This window comes from Callionymus lyra, chromosome 18 (assembly GCF_982586985.1).
Source record: "Callionymus lyra chromosome 18, fCalLyr1.hap1.1, whole genome shotgun sequence".
In the NCBI taxonomy this organism is placed as follows: domain Eukaryota; kingdom Metazoa; phylum Chordata; class Actinopteri; order Syngnathiformes; family Callionymidae; genus Callionymus; species Callionymus lyra.
In genome coordinates, this window is record NC_141835.1 from 16,772,113 (window position 1) to 16,791,880 (window position 19,768).

At 45.4% G+C, this 19,768-nt stretch overlaps 1 protein-coding gene across 2 annotated transcripts; it reads left to right on the top strand.

Annotated features, from left to right (window-relative positions):
- Positions 1-605: 605 nt before the first annotated feature.
- On the top strand, positions 606-19,270 carry rtn1a (reticulon 1a). Of its 2 annotated transcripts, none has more exons than XM_087780408.1 (9): positions 606-856; positions 7,914-8,603; positions 9,581-10,183; positions 16,706-16,913; positions 17,301-17,439; positions 17,518-17,587; positions 17,700-17,746; positions 17,814-17,872; positions 18,548-19,270. In XM_087780408.1, the coding sequence occupies exons 1-9, from the start codon at positions 658-660 to the stop codon at positions 18,588-18,590; spliced, it is 2,058 nt and encodes a 685-aa protein (XP_087636534.1). In that variant the 5' UTR covers positions 606-657; the 3' UTR covers positions 18,591-19,270. The 2 variants fall into 2 exon arrangements, with proteins under 2 accessions (XP_087636534.1, XP_087636533.1); XM_087780407.1 differs by lacking the exon at positions 606-856 and adding an exon at positions 1,210-1,682.
- The last annotated feature ends 498 nt before the right edge of the window (positions 19,271-19,768 follow it).

Consider the following 19,768-nt stretch of genomic DNA (forward strand, 5'->3'; position numbering starts at 1 on the left):
GCCACGAGAGGGCGCTGTTACCCAGGCGAACAAATATTTTAAAGTAGTAAAAGAAAATAGTCTATTCCGGTTTATAAAAAAATTAAATAATTTAAAAAAACAAATTACAAAAAGGGACATTTTCCTAAAAGCGTGTCTAAATGAAAAGTAATATTTGATGATGCAACATCATACAAAAGTTAAAGTTCGTTTAATTCTCGTTAAAGCCTTATTGAAGTTACACTGAGCTGGGATGAGGATCAGCTCCTCTGAAACTGGCTTCACACTAAACATGATGTTTGTGTTGAATGCAATTGTTTTGCATGTAAAGTCAATGTAGAGGTTCTGCTCCACCCTTTGGACTCTCTGCTAACTTTAGACCCCCCCTTCCCAATCAGTACAGTGTTGTGTTTCAGTGCGTACGGAGAAACCAGAACCAAGCTGCTGAAATGAACCTCCTTGGCAGAGGTAAACATGTCTGCACCTCGAGGACAGAAGATGATGGAGCACAAAGTGTTGTGAACATCTCGTCCTCTTTGAACACCTCATGACTCATCAAAGTAAGTCAAAGACCAAAGAAGGTCCATTAAAGTCATGCATCTGATAACTGGATGACCTCCTGACTCTCTCCTCCATTTGCTGCCCCAACAGACTTGAAGACTCACAGCCATTATCACCATGGACTCCAAACCCAAAGAAGAACCTCTCAAGGATCCAGAAGGTCCGACGGTGGAGAGACTCAACGAGTCGCTGGTTCTCCCGGCGGTTCCGGAGGACTTCTGCTTCGGCTCCAACTTCATGGAGACGGCGAGCCCTCGAGGGCCCTTCTCCAGCCCTTGTCCAGACTGGAGCGAATTCAGCAGCTTCCACCCCTACTGTGAGTCCAGCTGTAGTGAGAAGAACCTCTTTCTGTTGTGAGATAAGAACATATGAAAGATGAGACCGGGCCTGTCTAGGTACAGTTTTAGTACTTTGGTGCAGAGATTAAAATAAACAAATCAGGTAATTAAACTAAAAACTTTAAACTCAAATATAACGATTTTTTGGAGATATTAGCCAAAAATGGGCGACTTAATTTTAAAAAAAAATCAAAAATAAGAGCTTCAAAATTGAATCGCTCTGATCTCACTTCCGGTTTTAAAAAAAAGTACGTTTAAAAAAAAATGGTGCACATAAATGTTTGAAAGTCTAAATTGATGGTGGGTGACGTCGTCGGTTATCGATCGGATCGAGGGTCTTCTTCCGGTCATTCTCGCGACCAGCGCGGAGGCTGGAGGGACGCGGGTGACGTCACCGTCGGATCACCGAACTAAAACAATCCTCCCAGTTCGTCTCCTTCTGCTCCGCGCCGGAACAGAACCGCCTCCTCCGCCCACCCCACAGACACGCACACATACAGACGGCGTCGCTTCCTCCATCCCCGGCACCACCGGCCATCTAACCGAACCTAGAAGCAGCCAAGAAGTCTCTCCGTCCGGCACCAGGAAAACCCAGCATGTCCGCGCGGCCCGGTGAGGAGCTCGACCCGGAGGAGGGGAAGTGGTTCGAGGAGGACAGGAACGGGCTGTCAGGAGACACGTCGACACGGTTCGACGAGGGATTTAAAACGACCATGACGATGATGGGCGACCTGGATCGGGATTCCAATCTGGTTCGGGACGAGGGTAAAAGGAACCCCGTTGCTATGGGAACTGCATCTACAGGTACAGTCGCTTGTTTCGACGTGTCGGTTCCAGGTGTAGTTTTTTTTTGGCGCAAACTCGTTCATTCCAGAGGTTGACTCTGTGTCTCCGAAGGCTTTAGTCTGTCTCGGATTAAAATAATCCCGCTCCAAAAATGTGTTATTCGAGCTCAGCGTGGCCATTAATCTGTTGATGTTGGAATAACAACTATTGTCAAAGAAACATGTAGAATCACTGACTGATAGCAATGCTAGCATGATGGACTTAAACTGCTTTGTTTACCAATTAGTGACGTCATCTGCGTTCTTACAGTTCGAGAACAATAAAGTAAAAAATGCAAGGGCAGCATCTAGAGACCGTAAACAAAATATTATTTTCGCTTCTGCTCATTTTAAAGTGATTTCAGTTGATAATGAGAGGATAGCAAATTGTACTGAACCGAATTAAATTACTTATTTTTTACCAAAATATTATTATTAAACTTTGCTAGAGGAAGTACAGTTTCAAGATTCCTGATCTCTGGTCTTGGATTCTTTCTGTTGTTGCCGATCTTAGTAATTGTGGTCTTGAACACTTAAGTACTGTGATTACTTCTTTAAATGATACACATGACGAACGGCAAATACACCATAACTATAGACGAATATTATGCTAGTGTTCATCAACTTCGGCAAACAATTGTGTGTATTATGTGTGTACTTTTTGCTTTGGGTCTTGGATTTGGTTCTGGGCTGAGGCGGCCTTCAAACAAGTCGACGATTTCGTCAGTATGTGACGTACACAAGGCAGATGTTTATGAACGTCGCACAGACAGCATCTCTTGACACCACCTTACATTTTGAAAATAGCAAAAGTGTTGATGCTTTAACAGCTAGTTATTAGAGACGTTTAAATGAAAATGACTTTGGATTAATTCCTGACTTAATGGCCGCAGAATCAGGCGTGTTATTCCGAACGTTAAATCTCTCTTCAGGCCCTTGATCTCCCTGCAACCCGGACAGATGGCTGTAGACAGTTCACTGCAAGAAGCTTTTTTATTGATTAGTCAATATCGAGTATTGGACTCGTACTCATGTTACAGGAAACATCTGTTGTTGTTGTTGTTGTTGACTACTTCCCGCTTTTACACAATTGTTCCACCTCCACTGATGATTCCAGGAATGTTGTTTTTTTTATCAGTCATGTTGCGTGGACTTCACTTCAGGTTCGTCAGGCTATTTTTACATCCTGAACAACTCGTGAGAGCCTGGCGAGCAGGACCAGAGCTTCATTCACAAGCGCACTGAAATATTCATGAGAGAGCATGTTTTAAAAAAAAAAGCAGCTCGGTTTCCCCCTCGGTGTTCCTCACATCTCTGACAGTTTTGAAGAATCCTCAGGAAGCTCTCTCTTGTGTTGATTTGAAAAAACGTTTAAAGATTAAGAATATTCCATCATTAACAGTGACTCTGTCAGTGAAGCAGTTCATTGACACTATGGCGTGTCTTTGTGAGCTTTGAGTGGATCTGTTCTCTCCTGCGTTTGATCACAACTCGGGTTTTATGTTTCATTGTCACCAAGAGTTGACTTAAAATGTTGAGGCAAGAAGCAGCGCAGATGATGACGAGCACTTTAAAGTATATACTTTATTGAATATTGTTTTGATTGTTTAAGTGCTTTGTGACCCTGGTCTGGAAAAGCGCTATACAAATAAAAATGACTTACTTACTTACTTCCAAGTCTGACCTGATAGTTAGGAGGGAGAATTCATTCTACAGTAGGATGGACGACAACTGTTAGCTAAACACCTGAACTTGACTAAGCTCTAACAGAAGGTTAGCAGTTAGCTCAACTCCGACATCAGCTCAACTTCAACGGTTAGCTTAACTTCCACACATAATTCAACTTCTTTAATTTACCTCCAATGGTTTGCTAAACGCCACCAGTTAACTTGCTCTATTGGTTAGCTAATATCCAACGGTAAGCTAAACTCAAGCGTTAGCTAAACACCAATGTTAGCTAAAGACCAATGTTTACTATAACCCCGAACGTTATCTTAACTCCTACGTTAGCTTAACTTCAACGTCATGTTAACTTCAACATTAGCTTAACTTCAACGTCATGTTAACTTCAACATTATCTTAACTTCAACGTCATCTTAACTTCAACATTATATTAACTTCAACGTCATCTTAACTTCAACGTTAGCTTAACTCCAACGTTATCTTAACTTCAACATCAGGGTCTAGAAAGTGGTTCAAAAGGTTGAACACAGTTAATCCAGATCTACTCGGAGTTTCTACTGAGGTGTGGAGGTGCAGAGGAACCATCTCAATTGAATAGATTGATGCTAAATGTAGCACAAAGCACGTCCACGGCTCCCCATCTTTCATCAAACTCCCCCCGGTTCAGAAGCCTGATCGATAGTGTTGATCCTCAAACGTGTCGCAGACACTGATCCACCTTCAGGACCTGATGAAGCTGCTGGTGATCGACACCAATGAAGCTTCACAGCCAGGAAACTGTCACCGTCAGTCTCACTGAGGGAGCCTGGTGAGATCAAGATGCTCTGGTCCGGACCCTCCTCAAGAACACTTCAGCCACATGTGAAACCTGAACCGGACCTTTAATGTGTCTCCCAGGAGGTCAATTAGACGCAGAGCTGGAGTCAATGGCGTCATAGAGTGTTATGTTCAGATGGGGATGCATCCACACGACGCCTCATACTAGGATCTTCACTGAGTGACTCGGATTGATGAGTCACTTGGGTTTCGTGACTCATCATTATACGTGTCACATGTTGGCATCCGGCTGACATTACTTCCTGTATTTCATTAGCCATGCATATAGAAGAAGTGAAACCTAGTCAACAGTCTTTGGGACTCACTTCGGTAAGATTCACTTGACTCGCTTGTGAGATCCACTTGTCTCGGCAAACTCGTGACTCAAGGGTTTACGCAGTCACGGTTCATGGTTGAACACGTGGTTGCAGCTTCTGGCTCAGCTCTCCCTCCCGCGTTGGGAGAAACCGGAGCCTCGTCATCGACCTTATCTGGAGGAGAAGCCGAGACTCAAGGTCGGCGGGGAAAGCAGACACTGAAAGACGAGGAGTTCCGAGGAGGACGTTGCTCACCTGAGACCGAAGCATGTTTGCTCGGGTGACTGAGGCGGGCAGTGTCGGGCCGCGTCAGCCCGAGGCCGACGACAAAAGACTCGCACTTATGTAACTCGTCCTCTCAGAGGAGCCGAGAGTCCGAGTCCATTTGCTTCAGCCTCCGGGGGGGTTTCTCTCGGCGAAGATGCTGCTGCGACACGTCGCCGGCAATAATCTCAGCGAGTTCTTTCAGTCTCAGCGAGTCTATGGTCTCGCTGTGACTCGACTATGAGCGAGTCTTAGCCGAGTCATGTCTGAGCAAGAAGGTGGTGGTGTCTCTGCGATTGATTCAGTTGTGGGCGAGTCAGTCATCTTGGTGGAGGATACCATTGGGTTAGTTCAGACTCAGTGAGTCCTTCAATCTACAGTTACTAAGATGAGTCTTAGATGAGTCATTTCTGAGCCAATCTATCGAGTCTTATCTCCTTTTTTACTCTGTGTGTCCTTGAATTATTAGAGTGGGTCGAGTTGCAGCGAGTCAGTTAAGCCTAATTTTCAGTGAATTGCAAATTTCAGTGAGTCAACAAGTTAGACTGAGTGAGTCAGTTAAGGCTGGGTCATCAGTCAATTCTGAGTTAGTTAAGCCTGTATGAGTCAGAGTCAAAGCAAGTCACTAAAGCCTCAGTGAGGGAAAACATTTTTAGCGAGTCAGATGGTCTAATGGGTCCTTTGAGTCTCAATAAAACAGGTCAATGAATCAGTCTCAACGGGTCAGTTGAGTCTTAAAAAGTAATTTGAGTTTGAACGAGTCAATTGTGTCTCAATCAGTCTAGTCTCAATTTTGTAATTTAAGTCTGAATTAGTGTTAATGAGTCTGTAATTTGATGATCAATGAGTCAGATGAGTTTCAATGAGTCATTTGAGTCTGAATTATTCAGTCTAGTCTCAACGACTCAGATGAGGCTCAATGAATCAGTCGACAATCAATGGGTCAGTTGAGTCTTAATGGGTGAGATGAGTCTTTATGAGTCAGTTGAGTCTCATAAGTAATGTGAGACTCAAAAAGTAATTAGAGTCAATAAGTCAGATGACCGTCTAGTCTTAACGAGTCAGATAAGTCTCAATGAGTCATTTGAGTCTCAATGGGTCAAATCAGTCTCTGTGAGTCAGTTGAGCTCAAAAGGGTAGTATACAATCCTGACCTATGATGGAAATGTTTTAATAGTTAATGAATCAACCAAAACATTATGACCACCTAGAGTGTGTGCTACACCTTGAGTTCTCTGCTGAATACTGTGTTTCCTCCGTCAGATCGATGTCTGTCACATGACTGCAGATCTTCCTATGATGTCACATGACATGTTGACGCCAGTCAAGTCAGGAAAACAACTGGTCTGGGTTTTACTAAGAGGATTAAAGTTGGGGTTTGTTTTGTGGAACATCATGTGAGGTCAACAGATCAGGGTCTTCAGTGTGATGTGAAGTGAATGACCAGCAGGAGCAGAGCGAGGACAGGACATCCTGACCACTCCTTTATTAACCCTTCACCGTCTGGTTCTACACCAGCACGATGGTGTGTTCATGAGCGCCATCTTAACTTGAAGCTTCCTCTTGCTGTTTAGAGAGTCTTTAAAGAGACAGTGACTCAAAACATTATGACCAGTGAAGGTTTGACTCAACTATATACATTTTGTTTCCCTTTGTCGAAGCAAATTTTAAAATCTTTAGACAGGTTGTAAAATGCAAACTTTCCTTATAAAATAATAACAGTGTATTTGTTTATTTCTAAGATATTGTAGCATCTGTGATCAAATTGAAATTACAAAAGTGTGAAAGTATGTGAAATGGTGTATAAACTGGTCATTTGTGTATAAAAGAGACAAAACAAAATCAATTTAGAAAAAAAGTAAAATCCTAGTAACATTTTTCACTGAAGCTTTTGTTGGTTCAGAATAAGTCAGTCGAATCTGAATGTGTCAATCAAGTTTTAATGAGTCAAATCAGTCTCAATGAGTCAGATGCGTCTCAGTGGTTTGGATGAGTAAAGTCGAGTCAAAGTGAGTCAGATGACTCTCAATGAGTCATTAAAACTCGACTGACTCATTTAGATTTGACTGACTTGTTGAGATTTAAATTAATCATTGAGACTAATCTGACTTATTGAGTCTTGATTTGACTCACTGACACTCATCTGACTCACTAAGACTCACCTGACCCACTGAGACTGATTTGACTCATTAAAGCTCGACTGACTCATTTAGATTTGACTGAGTCAAATCAGTCTTAGTGGGTCAGATGAGTCTCAATGAGTCAAATCAAGTCTCAGTGGGTCAGATGAGTCTCAATGATTCATTTGAATCTCAATGAGTCAGTCGATTCTAAATTAGTCAGTCAGGTTTTAACGAGTCAAATCAGTCTCAATGAGTCAGATCCGTCTATATGAGTCGGATGAGTCTCATTGAGTCAGTGAGTCACTAGAGTATGAGCTCTTGTGAAAAGGGTAGTAAACAGTCCTGGACTATATGGGAATGATGTATTAGTAAAATAGTCAACCAAAACATTATGACCACTGACAGTGTATTCTAGACTTGACCTGAATAAACATTTTCCACAGACGCTTGGTTTGTTCAGAATTTTCAAAAGAGTTAAAACACTCAATCCTTCCAGTATTCTATTCTTCCTGAAACTGGTCCCCTGTACCCCAGAGAAGTGTAGGATTGTACCAGGAGTAAACCAAGTGTGAGACACGGATGAGAGTGAGCAGAGATGAGACTAACGGCTCCCAGAACAAACTCTTGTTGTTGCACTGAGGCCTTTTTTGGGGGGGGGGGGGTCGGAACAATCTGTCTTTGTCTCGGGCGGGTACAAGTCCTCACTGTCGCTCCGTCGGCTGAACGAGTCTCTCTCTGGCAGCTGAGTGAAGTCTCGTCTGACTGGATGTCGTTTTTAATTACAAGAGACAAAAGAGCCGGTGTCGGGTTCGTCCTGGACGAGCCCGTGAAAACCGTCCTGGTGACATTGTTCCGTCAGAGCGAATCAAACGTTATCGTCCAGAAGACGAATGATGTGCTGACATTATTCCAGTCTTGAAGATTGATGTCTATACGTGTGTTAGTTTGGAGCTGATGTGTGTATCTGTGAGTTGAATTTACAAGAACTTCCTCGTCTCTTCCCTGCAGATCCCATATCTGACCTCCTGGGAAAGTGCAGCGACGGTGACATGTACACTTCCCTGCTGTCCAATCAGAACTTCTCGTCGGGCTTGGAGGCCTCGTTCATGTCGGACTCTAAGAATCAGTCGTCGGGCTCATCCGACCCCTTCAGCTCCAGCACCAAGTCCGACTTCAGCCTGTTCGACGACATGCCAAAGTCCCTGATGGGAACGGACAAGACGGAGTCCTACAACTACATGGACATCAGCCACGGCGAGGAGCGCCAGCAGGTCCAACCAAAGCTCGTGGACATGGGGTTCGGAGGTCACGACTCACTGGGCAGCTACATGGATAAAATCCCCGGAAGACACGACGACGAAGAGGAGGAGGAAGAGGAGGAAGAGGAGAAGCTCGGCCCAGCTCTCGGCTCTCACTCCTTCCCATACGTGGAGGAGCCCTCCGACGAGGAGCTCTCTGACTACCGCTCCTACCGCAACCTGGGCGGAACTCCGCAGACGGCCAGTCCGGTGAAGATAACCCTGACCGAGTCCCACCCTCCCCTGGCCGCCAAAGCCGAACCCCCCAAAGCTCCGTCTCCGGTCGGAGGTCCTGAGCGCGAGAACGTCCTGAGCGTGGGTCAGCAGGGCGTCCCTACTGTGACGCTGTCAGAGCCGGAGGACGAGAGTCCAGCATCTTCTCCCAACACTTCACCAATCCGTGAGTCAACGCATGTGTAGTTAGTGTGGAGAGAGACACTCTTTAACAAGTTCCACTCTCTTCATTTTCAACCAAACAATAATCATTATCTGCTGAGCCAACACACGCGCTTTCATTGACCAGCTGTATTAACCACTATGACCACAAGATGGAGGCAAAGAGCTCAAGTATGAAACTAACATGCTAGGTTAGGTTTTTTGCTAATGTCCCTTGACGATAATGAGGCTTGAGTATCACAAACAGTTACAAGACAGATGAGAAAATTGATTTACTGCTTCATTCCCACTGAGATTTTACTTTTAAAATGTATTTTTACTCCTTAGTGTAACTCCAATAACTGCACCACTAAAAAAGAAAATACTCTATACTTATACTATACAGAGAAGCTTCAACGTAAGCGACTGTCACCGTAAACTCTCTCTCTCTCTCGTCTGTTCCCCCCGTCGATGTTCATCCGTCACTGGTGTGAAAAGACTTTTTGAGGATAAACAACAATGACTTGCTCTCCTCGGCACCAGACTGGATGAACCCGGTGACCCCGACTGATGACCTACATTGAGGCAGAGCAGATGCGACTTCAATAACATTGAAAGCCTGGCGTTACATATCACAATACAGGGGGCTACGCTACATATTTTCGATGTATGGTAATACTGTAGTAACGAGGATATATTCGTAGTATTGTCGAGTACTTGACTCTGGTGCTGCAGAATTTACAGACCACATGACTCGTGACTGATTTAATTTGTTTTGAAACCAAAATATCTCCAAACATCCGCTATAAAAGCTTTTTAACTTGAAATACAAACCATAAAATAAAGCAAAAATAAATTCAACAACACTGTAGCAATATTAGTAGCGTAAAAAAAAATATTTAAGTGTATCCATATTTTTTCACACAGGTAAACCAGAGGTTAACAAAATTGAGTTTCAGGATTTGAAGTGTGTTGATGCCGGTTCTTTTCCCCCTCGAACAGACAAGCAGTTTCCCTCCAGTGACATGTTCAAGGTCGACACAGTGAAGCCAGGGGTCACAAAAACCGGCTCGGGTCACCGAGGTCACGACGGCAGCAGCGCCGAGTCCGGAGACTCCGACATCGAGCTGGTGTCGGAGGAGCCGCTGAAGGCGGGCGGCAACAACCCCTTCGCCCCCGCGCCCAAGAGCAAGGACTTCTTCGAGAGTCCACCACCCGCTGGGAAGGCGGGGCTGAGCAACCACGCCGCCCCTCCTTCCTACAGCATCCTGCGCGAGGAGAGGGAGGCGGAGCTCGACACCGACCTCTTCATCGAGTCGGCGTCCGACGAGAGTCCCAAGAGGGGCCACGATCTCAAGCAGGGGGTCGTCGCCGCTCCGTCTCCTCTGGTGCCGAGCCCCTGCGCCCCCGGCGTCCCTCCTGCGGCCAAGCCCGTCGAGCCCCCCGGCAAGCCTAAGACCCCGGCGGAGGAAAGCAAGCCCAAACCCCCGACCGCCGCCGTGACCCCGGAGCTGCGCTCGGACACGCCGCCGCAGGAGGACAAGCACGGCGACGTGGTCAAGTGCTCCGTGTCCAAGCTGCTGACCGGGCTTGACAAGCAAAAGGGTGAGTCGCCGCTTTTCACAGGTGTGACAGAACCTGAGAGGGTTGTTTGTTGGCGGGAGGGTGACCTCAGAACTTCAGGAGCAACAGAATAAGGACTCGGGAGCTATGATGGTCATTTTTATCTTGTTCTCTCTGCCTTTATCTCCTTAGTTCAAGCCAGCTGAATAACATACGGCTCGTCCAGTTCCTTGGGAAAAAAAATAAATAACCCAAAATATATTTCTAAAAAAAAAAGTGTTAATTAAATCATGAATAACTTTAAAAAATAGATATTCTTATTTGTATTTAAGATTAAGCCACATTGGTTAGCCACACGTCAGCTGGACTTGTGTTGAACGACACATGCTGGAGTGACTCGGACACGCAACAGTCTGAACCCACACTTGGGACGACACAATCACAACAGTTTGAGAGTTTGTGAATTATCCAGAATGTTGTGGTGTTGTGGTTGTTGGCAGGGATGGAGGGATACAAGGAGGAGGGGGATTCCTCTGTGTTTTATAAGAGAGAGAAAGAGAGTTGAGGTATGCTGCCCCCTGGCGGCGGACTGTTGGGAGGTAGTGGCGTGAAACATGGCGTGAGAATGTGATGCAGATGTTGAGCGTGAAACACGGGCCATCTCTTCTTCTCTCTGACAGCTCGGGATTAAACACCCCGACGTGCCAGCTGGACTTAATTCCTCCTGAGCTGCACATTTTTTCTGCAAGTTTTCTCCTCCATCTCTCGCCATCTGGCCCCAAAAACATCCACCTAATCTCACGAGGTCACTCGAGTTCCTGGTGCGTCTGTTGTCGTGTGGAAAAAGAAACATCAGTCACTGTGGACCCGCTGATGCGTCAAACTCCTGCTTCTCTGTTTACGTGCTGTCGGAAGCTTCTGGAAATGAAAAATCAGGTCACATGTTCTCGTGTCCGCCGCTAGAGGGAGGCATCGCGGGGCGCAGTTGCTATGACAACGATGATGGCGGGTGTCTTTTGGCAGCGAGGGCTGCGGCGAGCAGAAGGTGTGAGGTGTGGCCGCCGGCGGGACTCGGATGAGACGGAACAAAGGATGACGGTGCAGTTTGTGATGTGGAGCTCGTCCTGTCAATTATTTAGATCCTGCTCCTCACATAAGTGCGTCAGTGACTTTGACTCACAACCTCCACCATCTTACGTCTTCACACTCATTCATTATTCGGACCACTTCCAGTGGAGGATGAGGTCAGACTAAATCTGGACAACAAAACTCACTGTTTAAAAGTAGATCAGATAAATGGATAAAACTGACCTTGTGCACACGTTACCTTCATCACTGAGTTTATGTGGCAGACCTAGAATGAAGAGATTAAATGGAGGCGTTAACTGTAGGATTCAGAGGAAAATGTTTTTGTTTTATCAAATAAAATGTCATGGTACTTTTAAACCTACCTAGATATATATTCATACATAAGTTAGTTGGAAATAATAATAGCATGTAACAATAATGTGAGTATATAATAATATTTTGTGGATAAAAATGAAAAAAAAAAAGATTAATAACTCGAAATATATAAACAAATATGAATTTAATTAAACAGAATAAAATGATAAAACAATTACATTTATTTAAAAAAAAAAGGGCAGCTGATCTTTAAAAGGCAGCTTTTATTCACATTTAATACATACAAATGTAATTTTAATAAAGGAAAGTAAATGCCAGAAAATTCGATAAATGAGCACATTTTTTTTCTCCAGAAATTGCAAAAAAGCACTAAATAAAATGATAAACACATTTATTAAAAATATATATATATATATATATATATATATATATATATATATATATATATATATTTATATTTATTTGAGATAATGACGTGTTTGTTTCATTCCAAAAATGGATGACGTCACCATGACACAAGACTGACATCATCGTTTTGATGTAGGAAACCAAGTTAAACAAATTCAATCTTAAAGCGATGGAACCCCTCGGATCCCCTTCATCACCAGAGTCGGTCTGTCCATCAAAGTTTTCTTGTTCTCTTGAGACTCATCGTCCGCCATCTTTTCTGTGTGCTCGGTAACCGGCAGCACCTTGGAAACCTCCCCCTTCCTCCTCCTCCTCCCTCCCTCCCTCCCTCCTACCCCTCCGCCAGCTCAGCCTCTTCTCTGCATCCTTTTTTTCGACCGCTCATGCCTTCCCGTGGCGAGCGAGCGAGTCAGTGACGCCACAGTGAGAGACGCAGAAGAAGAAAACAGACGCCACAGAGGACGGGAGCGAGTACACGCCGATCACCAGCATGCAGGCCGCTGCAGACGTGAAGAAGGACGGATCATGGAGCAGCTGGAAGGGCCAGGGTACCCGTGTTGTTGTTCTCGGTGTGTGTGTGTGTGTATGTGCTGCATGCACTGGTGTGAGTAGCATGTTTACGAAGATGACAGAATTCGACTGAAGCTGTGGGGATCATGTGACGCGTCAGCCGTCTGTCGATCGCTCACATTTTGGATCCATTGTAGCGCCGGACTGCCATCAACATAACTCCCCCCCCTGCTCTCCCTCATTTCCCCCCCATCCTGTGCAGCATCTAATGGCGTTCGCTCGGTTTCACGGAGCAGCCCTGACAGACGGTCTCCATGGTAACCAGGGCACACCCATCCTGAGCTCATCAGTCTCATCACCACGGGCCTCAGAATCCATGGCGGTGTCTGCTCCCGGGGAGCTGGGAGGGACCAGAGTAGAAAATGGCGTCCTCTCTCCGCTGGTCGTTATCACCAAAAAATCTATCTTGGTAGTGGGAGGGGGGGTGGGGGGGGGGAGACGAAGACCTGACTCATGAGTGGATCCGTGCCAGGTCTGCAGCGAGAAGATGTTTCTTTTCAGACCCGCTGGACCTCACTCTCCATCGTCTTCTGGCGTTGAGTCGTGGGGGCAGCAGACACGGCAAAGACATCCAGGCTTCTCTTTCTGTTTGGACTCTGAGCGGTACCATCTCTCCAGCCGGTCCAGGGTCTGGCCTGACGTGGACGCCTGATAGATGCTTGAACAGCCTCAGCTCTGGACTCGGCGGGAACCATCTTTGGGGAGTGACTTCAATGCAAACCTCTGATCCAGGAGCTAACTGTAGACCAGCTCCATGAGCAAGACCTTCAGGGGTTTAAGGGTGTAGAGTAGGGGTGTTTACTGGCAAGAATCTGGCGATACGATACGCTTCAGGATACAGGGCTAAATACAATATATATTGTTATATATTGTGATACTGTAGTAACAAGGATATATTTGAAGTATTGTCGAGTACTTGACTCTGGTGTTGCAGGATTTACAGACCACATGACTCTTGACGAAGTCGTAACTGCTTTCATTTGTTTCGAACCAAAATGTGTCCAAACATGCTGGAGTCGACTGTATCCTCTTGTCCTCAGTCATTGACAGGATTTTATTAGGCCTTTAACGCAGGAGGATGTAATTGCAACAGTTTAATTGCAACACATAATAAATCGAAACACTGTAAATATTTGCATTTTAATTGTAAATAACAGTTTATTTAAATATAAACAACAAACAATAATATTAATAAATAATAAACCCAAAAATTAATAAATGAAAAGTAATAACTGTAATAAAATTAAAATAAAAATGCTGTTCAACATATATATTTAAAAACCCATGATTATACAAATTGCCTGGTCAAAATCGCTGAACAAAAATTTCCAGGGAGGGTTTTATGTTTGGATCTTTGGAGCAAGAGCAAGGTGGTCCTGTTGTGTCCACTGAGATGACTCCTCCCACATGGAAAACAACCGTTTGTCAAAGTAAAAACAGGAAGTAGAAATGACTAGTTCAGTTCACAACTCGAGATCTTCAATCGGGTCTGAATAATGTCGTCACTAATATTCAGAGTTTATCGTCCAGACTTTGTCATCAGACTTGTCCCCTGATGTTCGCTGGAGTTTGAGGCCAGATGGAGGCGTCCAGTGATTTAATGAGGTCAGTGAAACTAGTTCCGCGTCAGGAGGAGGGAGAAGAAGTATTATTGTCAGTGGTGTCGTCGCTTGTTCTGGTTTATATCAAAGCCAGGTGAGGCGTTCAATGACAGGTCTGCAGCCGTGTCAAATATTTGACTCAATATGAACCAATTATAATTTTTTTTATTATTTGATTTATTTATTATATTATTATTATTTATTATAAATCAGGAGGAAGGAATTACAATGGTACTAAAGTAATTAAACTTTGCAATTAAACTTGAGCTTCTAGAAAAGGTGTCAAGTCACGAGCATTGAACCGTCAACCTGCTGGACAGTTGTTGTGTTTGAAGGCAGCTCCACGACGGGAAGAAGGATGAGGGGCCCGGAGGAGGATGTTGTGTGTCGAACAACAGGCATCATGCGTCGTGGCTAAAGGTCTCAGGTACTGACCACTGCGACATTGTCTTGCGTCCAAGTAACAGATCCCGGTCCTTATTTTTAGCTTCTGTACGAAGACGCTCGTCTTTGTCTTCCACGTCTGCCACAAATGGGTCTCGTTTTCCTCCCCGAGGACCGTCTTTCTCCATCGGCGCTGAGGAAAATGGAGCGTGGTCGCCATGGTAACTGCATCTAGGCAGGTGCCGAACCGATCCTCGCCACACACAGACTAGTGGTCCTGGTCACATGATGGGTTTTAGAGTTCTGGATGGTAGCGTCGGTTCTTTTGGCAGCCGCACCCCTCACACCACCCTCCTCCCGTCCTCGCCGTCAGTTCGGCTGCTGATTTGCTTGTGAGGCGGGAGCCCCTCCCCTCGCGGGTGAGGGTCCTCCCCCGCCACTGCTCTCCTTTTGTCCGTGAATAAAGCAGCTGCTTCTTTCCTGTGCAGCCATGGGATCCGCAGGTCAGTACTCGCTTCTCCAGATTTTATTTCCTCCACCTGTCTGTGGACAGAGGCCGGAGTGTGTGTCGGTTGGTGTGTGTCCAGCTTGACACAGCGCGTGCGTGCGTGTGTGTATGTGTGACAGCATCTTCATTCAAGGCAGCAGGAGGTGTGTTCGAGTGCAGTGAGGCTAAAACAAGAGCCCGTTTCTGTGTCGCCACAATGACATTCAGGTTGACTCTGTATTTTTGGCATCCACAAATGTCTTTTAGTGGAGCAAGATGGCCGTCATCACTATGCTGCTCGCGGCTCCGCGGCTAAATTTAGAGCAGCGAGCAGCTCCGGAGAGTCCGACACTCAAGGGGGGGACTCTGAGTGTGGAGGCATGTTCACATTTCGTGCTCGCGGTCGAACTCAAGACAGGATTCCAGAGGAAAGGATGAACTGATCAGACTCCAATCCGCTCCTGGTCCGCTGACGGGTGGCGGTCCATCACGCTAAACCATCTTCTCATTCATCGCTGTCCAAGAACGGAGGGGCTAAGACGGGCGGTCCGGGGTTTAGTCGTGGCGCCGCTTTATTAAAAGACATCTGCTTCAGAGTGTCTGAGTGAGCGACGGGACACGAAACGTTATCTTTGAAGCGCTGATAGCGCCGCGGCTATTTGAGCTTTCTGGCCAAAAGGTCAATCATTGATCCGGTCCGTATGGGAGCGCACCAGGTGCTGGTTCTGGACCCGTCCTGGGAAGAACCCAAGTAGTGAGGTGGCACTAGATTTTGACAGGGTTCATGAAGCGTCGTGCAGGACTTTGGTGACCGAGTCAAGACTAGGACCATGACAGGTGAGGAGGGTCTACTTGACTGGAAGGAATGGACGTCTACAAGACCTTAAGAGTAGAACTTCTGTTCACTGATCAACGCGATGGCTTGTCCAGTCTTGAAAGGAAATAGAAATGACTAGTCACTGGTAGGTTCTGATTCTGATAATGGAGTCAACAAAAACAGACGTAATGTTGCATGTGAATCAAGTCAGCCAAACTAGTTACTACACCTGCACTTCCAATGCCAAGTCCAGTACCAAGGCATGCAAGGTCAGTTCTTGAGGAACTTATTTGACCCAACACCTTCATGATGTTGTCAAGGGTTTCCAATTCCAGTTGAGGGGTTGAGATAACTTGATGATCATTGACCTTCAGGATTTTCAACTAAAGAAACTCCAGAGCTTAAGACGAGTCTTTCATGGGTCATGGTAGGTAGTTGAGAGTCTTGGTAGCCGACTAGTCTTTCAGAGCAAAACAGGGCTTTGAGTTGGAGTACTCTTGTAGAGTACCTCAAAAAAACCTCCAGACTTGGGAGTCAAAGTCTTTGATCGACTTCGCACTTTCACGCAAGCGAACAAGCCAGGCTGGCGAAAGTTTCACCTGTCAGTCAAATAGTATGATCATGCTAGCTCAAGTCATCTGATGGAACCGTCGGTATGGATCAGTTAAGTAAACGAGTTTGGTCCTAGAAGCCATCAAGAATTTGTTTGACTTCTGAAGTTGAATTGAAGAACTGGGTCGCTTCGGTCTCTCTGTGAGGGCGCCAGGTTGTGAACAGCTTCCAGTCATACGACCCAAATGCGTAGCCCCCGCTAATTCCGCTCTCGCGTGTCAGCCGCTGTGGTGTCGTGTTCTCCGGGGGTCGCTGACCGTCCTTGTCGTGTCCTCCTGCAGCTATCGACCTGCTCTACTGGAGGAACGTGAAGCAGTCGGGCGCTGTCTTCAGCAGCGTGCTGCTGCTGCTGTTCTCGCTGACCCAGTTCAGCGTGGTCAGCGTGGGCGCCTACCTGGCGCTGGCCGCGCTCTCCGCCACCATCAGCTTCCGGATCTACAAGTCAGTGCTGCAGGCGGTGCAGAAGACCGATGAGGGACACCCGTTCAAGTGAGTACCATGGCCTTAGACATGCACCTGCTTATTATGACCACCTGTCTGTACTGTATTAAGAAAATACATTGTTGTGAAGTTATTGAAGTATTTTAAAGTTTATATTCATTTCCTGTTATTTCTTACAGTTCGCAACAATTTGTGTCATATTTAGGATTGTCATTTTTTCGTATAATGTGTAATAATTAGGGCACATTAGTTGAAGTGTGTAGTCATTGTGCGTCAAGGGATTTGTCACTGTTGTGCTGAAATATTCATAGATGTGATTTATTATTCGGTTTTGTAGCAGCTTGAGACAGTTGATTAAAGATGGCGATAGGAAGGTGGTCATAATGTAGTGGCCTTCACCGGCACTACACTGACGGTGTAACGTGTGTTCTCCAGAGTGTACCTGGAGGTGGAACTGGCTCTGTCTCAGGACCAGATCAGCAAGTATGCCGACAAGATCCTGCTCTACACCAACACCTGCATGAGGGAGCTGCGCAGGCTTTTCCTGGTCCAGGACCTGATCGACTCCCTGAAGGTTTGTCCAGCTTCACTCTCTCCACGGTGCAGACTCTCAACCGTCTTGACCCGTGAACCTTACTCGCCCTCTGTTCAGTTTGCGGTTCTGATGTGGCTGCTGACCTACGTGGGCGCTCTGTTCAACGGCCTGACCCTGCTGATCCTGGGTGAGGTCACCGCGACTCGCACGTGGTTAACGTTTAACCGGCAACAGTTTAGAGTGACCTCTTGGTCAAACATGCTGCTGCCGTCCATCTGACCGTGTCTCTCCCTCCGCAGCCGTCATCTCCATGTTCACGATGCCGGTGGTCTACGAAAAACATCAGGTACGGACTTTTGGACCGAAGATCCACCTGAGTCTCTGGTCATAAAACACCGTCTTCTACTCCGCAGGCACAGATCGACCAGTACGTGGGATTAATACGGGGACATGTCAACGCCGTGGTTGGAAAGTGAGTCATTTTTGTGGTTGACGATTATCATGTTGAAGCGTATTATATCACCCATAGCGAGAGATTTTACACATTAACAATCAAACACTGTTTCAGACTTGACCGCTCACGTTTAGCATTGCCACTAGCATCTGAAGTTTTATTCTCCAAATTGGCCGTAGTGTGTATTTGCAAGAATCTAGTGATATAGAGAAAGATCTAGCGATAGAAGTATCAGGATACAGGGACAACAATACGATATATTGTAAAACTACATGACTCTTCGTAATTCACAACGGCTTTCGTTTGTTTTGAAACCAAAACGTTAGCTTTAAAAGCTGATGGAGATGCCTGTATCCTCTCATCCTCAGTCATTGCTGGGGTCTTGTGCAATTTCATTGTTTCTGTAGCTGCAGAGGATGTAATGACTGCTGCCATCTAGCGGCAGGAAGTTAAATTGTAACACAAATGAACAAACGCCGTGAATATTTGCCTGTTATTTGGAAATAGTTGTGTTTTTTGACAAGGTATCATTAAAAAACACCAGATCCAGATATTCGATTTTTTTTCTTAAACCCCCTACTAATTCTTAGCCCCCTTTTTAATTAACTGTTTAATTAACTGTTACTGTACTAAAAACACTAGAATTCAAGCATGTGATGCGGTTGAACTGACCGTGGTCGTGCGTCTCTGCAGGATCCAGGCCAAGATCCCGGGAGCCAAGAGAAAGGAGGAGTAGATGTGTCTCGCAGTCCAGCGGGCTCGGAGGCGGGCGGCTTCTCTCCGCCGCCGGGTCGTCGTCCGCGTCCACTGGTGGCGCCGGAGAAGCCTTCACCCTGTTGATAGCAGTCTTAACACACGTCACACATCGATAACGGCTAGTTCACGAACAAAAAAAAAACAAAAAAACAACAACGTTCATCTTTGCGTTGCTTAAGTGCATGAAGTCGAAGCCTTGGGTCAATACTGTCTGATATCTTTGGTGCGGTTTATAAACTCACGCGATATTTGGTTTTGCTCTGCAGTGCTGCAACACCGGCACAAGAAGACGCGCTCTGGTGTGAACCTGCTTCATGTTTACAGACGAGGCTTTTCTCAGTGTATGTGCATATATAGAAAAAACAACCATGGTTTCCTTTAGTGTCGCCCAGCACAACATGATTTAACAAATATGCGTCTTAGTTGTGGAAACTGTAGAGTTCTTGCTTTTGTATAAGACACACACACACACACACACACGCACACAAATGTTTAGGTACCGTTGTACGACGACTATGACGACAAGGCGATTAAGCTTGTTTGAATAACTGTTCAACTTTGTACGATGTTCGACTCCGTAGTTCTCTAGACCCTGGACGATTTGCACTTGTATTTAATTTCAAGAATAAGACGAAATAAATGTACCTTGATGTAAACGTCTCCAGCCGAGTCGTGATGAGTTTGTCGTCCGAGTTGAACTTGGTCCCAAATTACACATTCCAGACTAGAATAGAATAGAGTTGTCATAATGTTACAGCTGCTTGATGACTAATTCGATGACCTTTATTATGACACTTGTGGTCCCGTTTAGAGAATAACCGTATTGTACTACAGTACATATTTGCGAGTGCTCACGCCGCAACACAACAAGTTTAAGTTAGTCGATTAATGGCAATTACTCGGGTATTGAGGATATGTTTTGTTGCTCATTTTACAATGTCCTGTTTTCACCATTTGACACTTAGTATTCCAGTCATTCACTTGTTTGATAGTTTAAAATAGAATCTTTACAACAATTTAAGATGCGATAAAACGCAATTTTTATTTTCAATCAAAGGGAATTTCTTTGTTTTGTAATCAATTTTTTTGGGATACCTAAGTTACGTAAACCATTGATGATCTATGGATAATAACAAATCTCAATTTCTTTCAAGGATG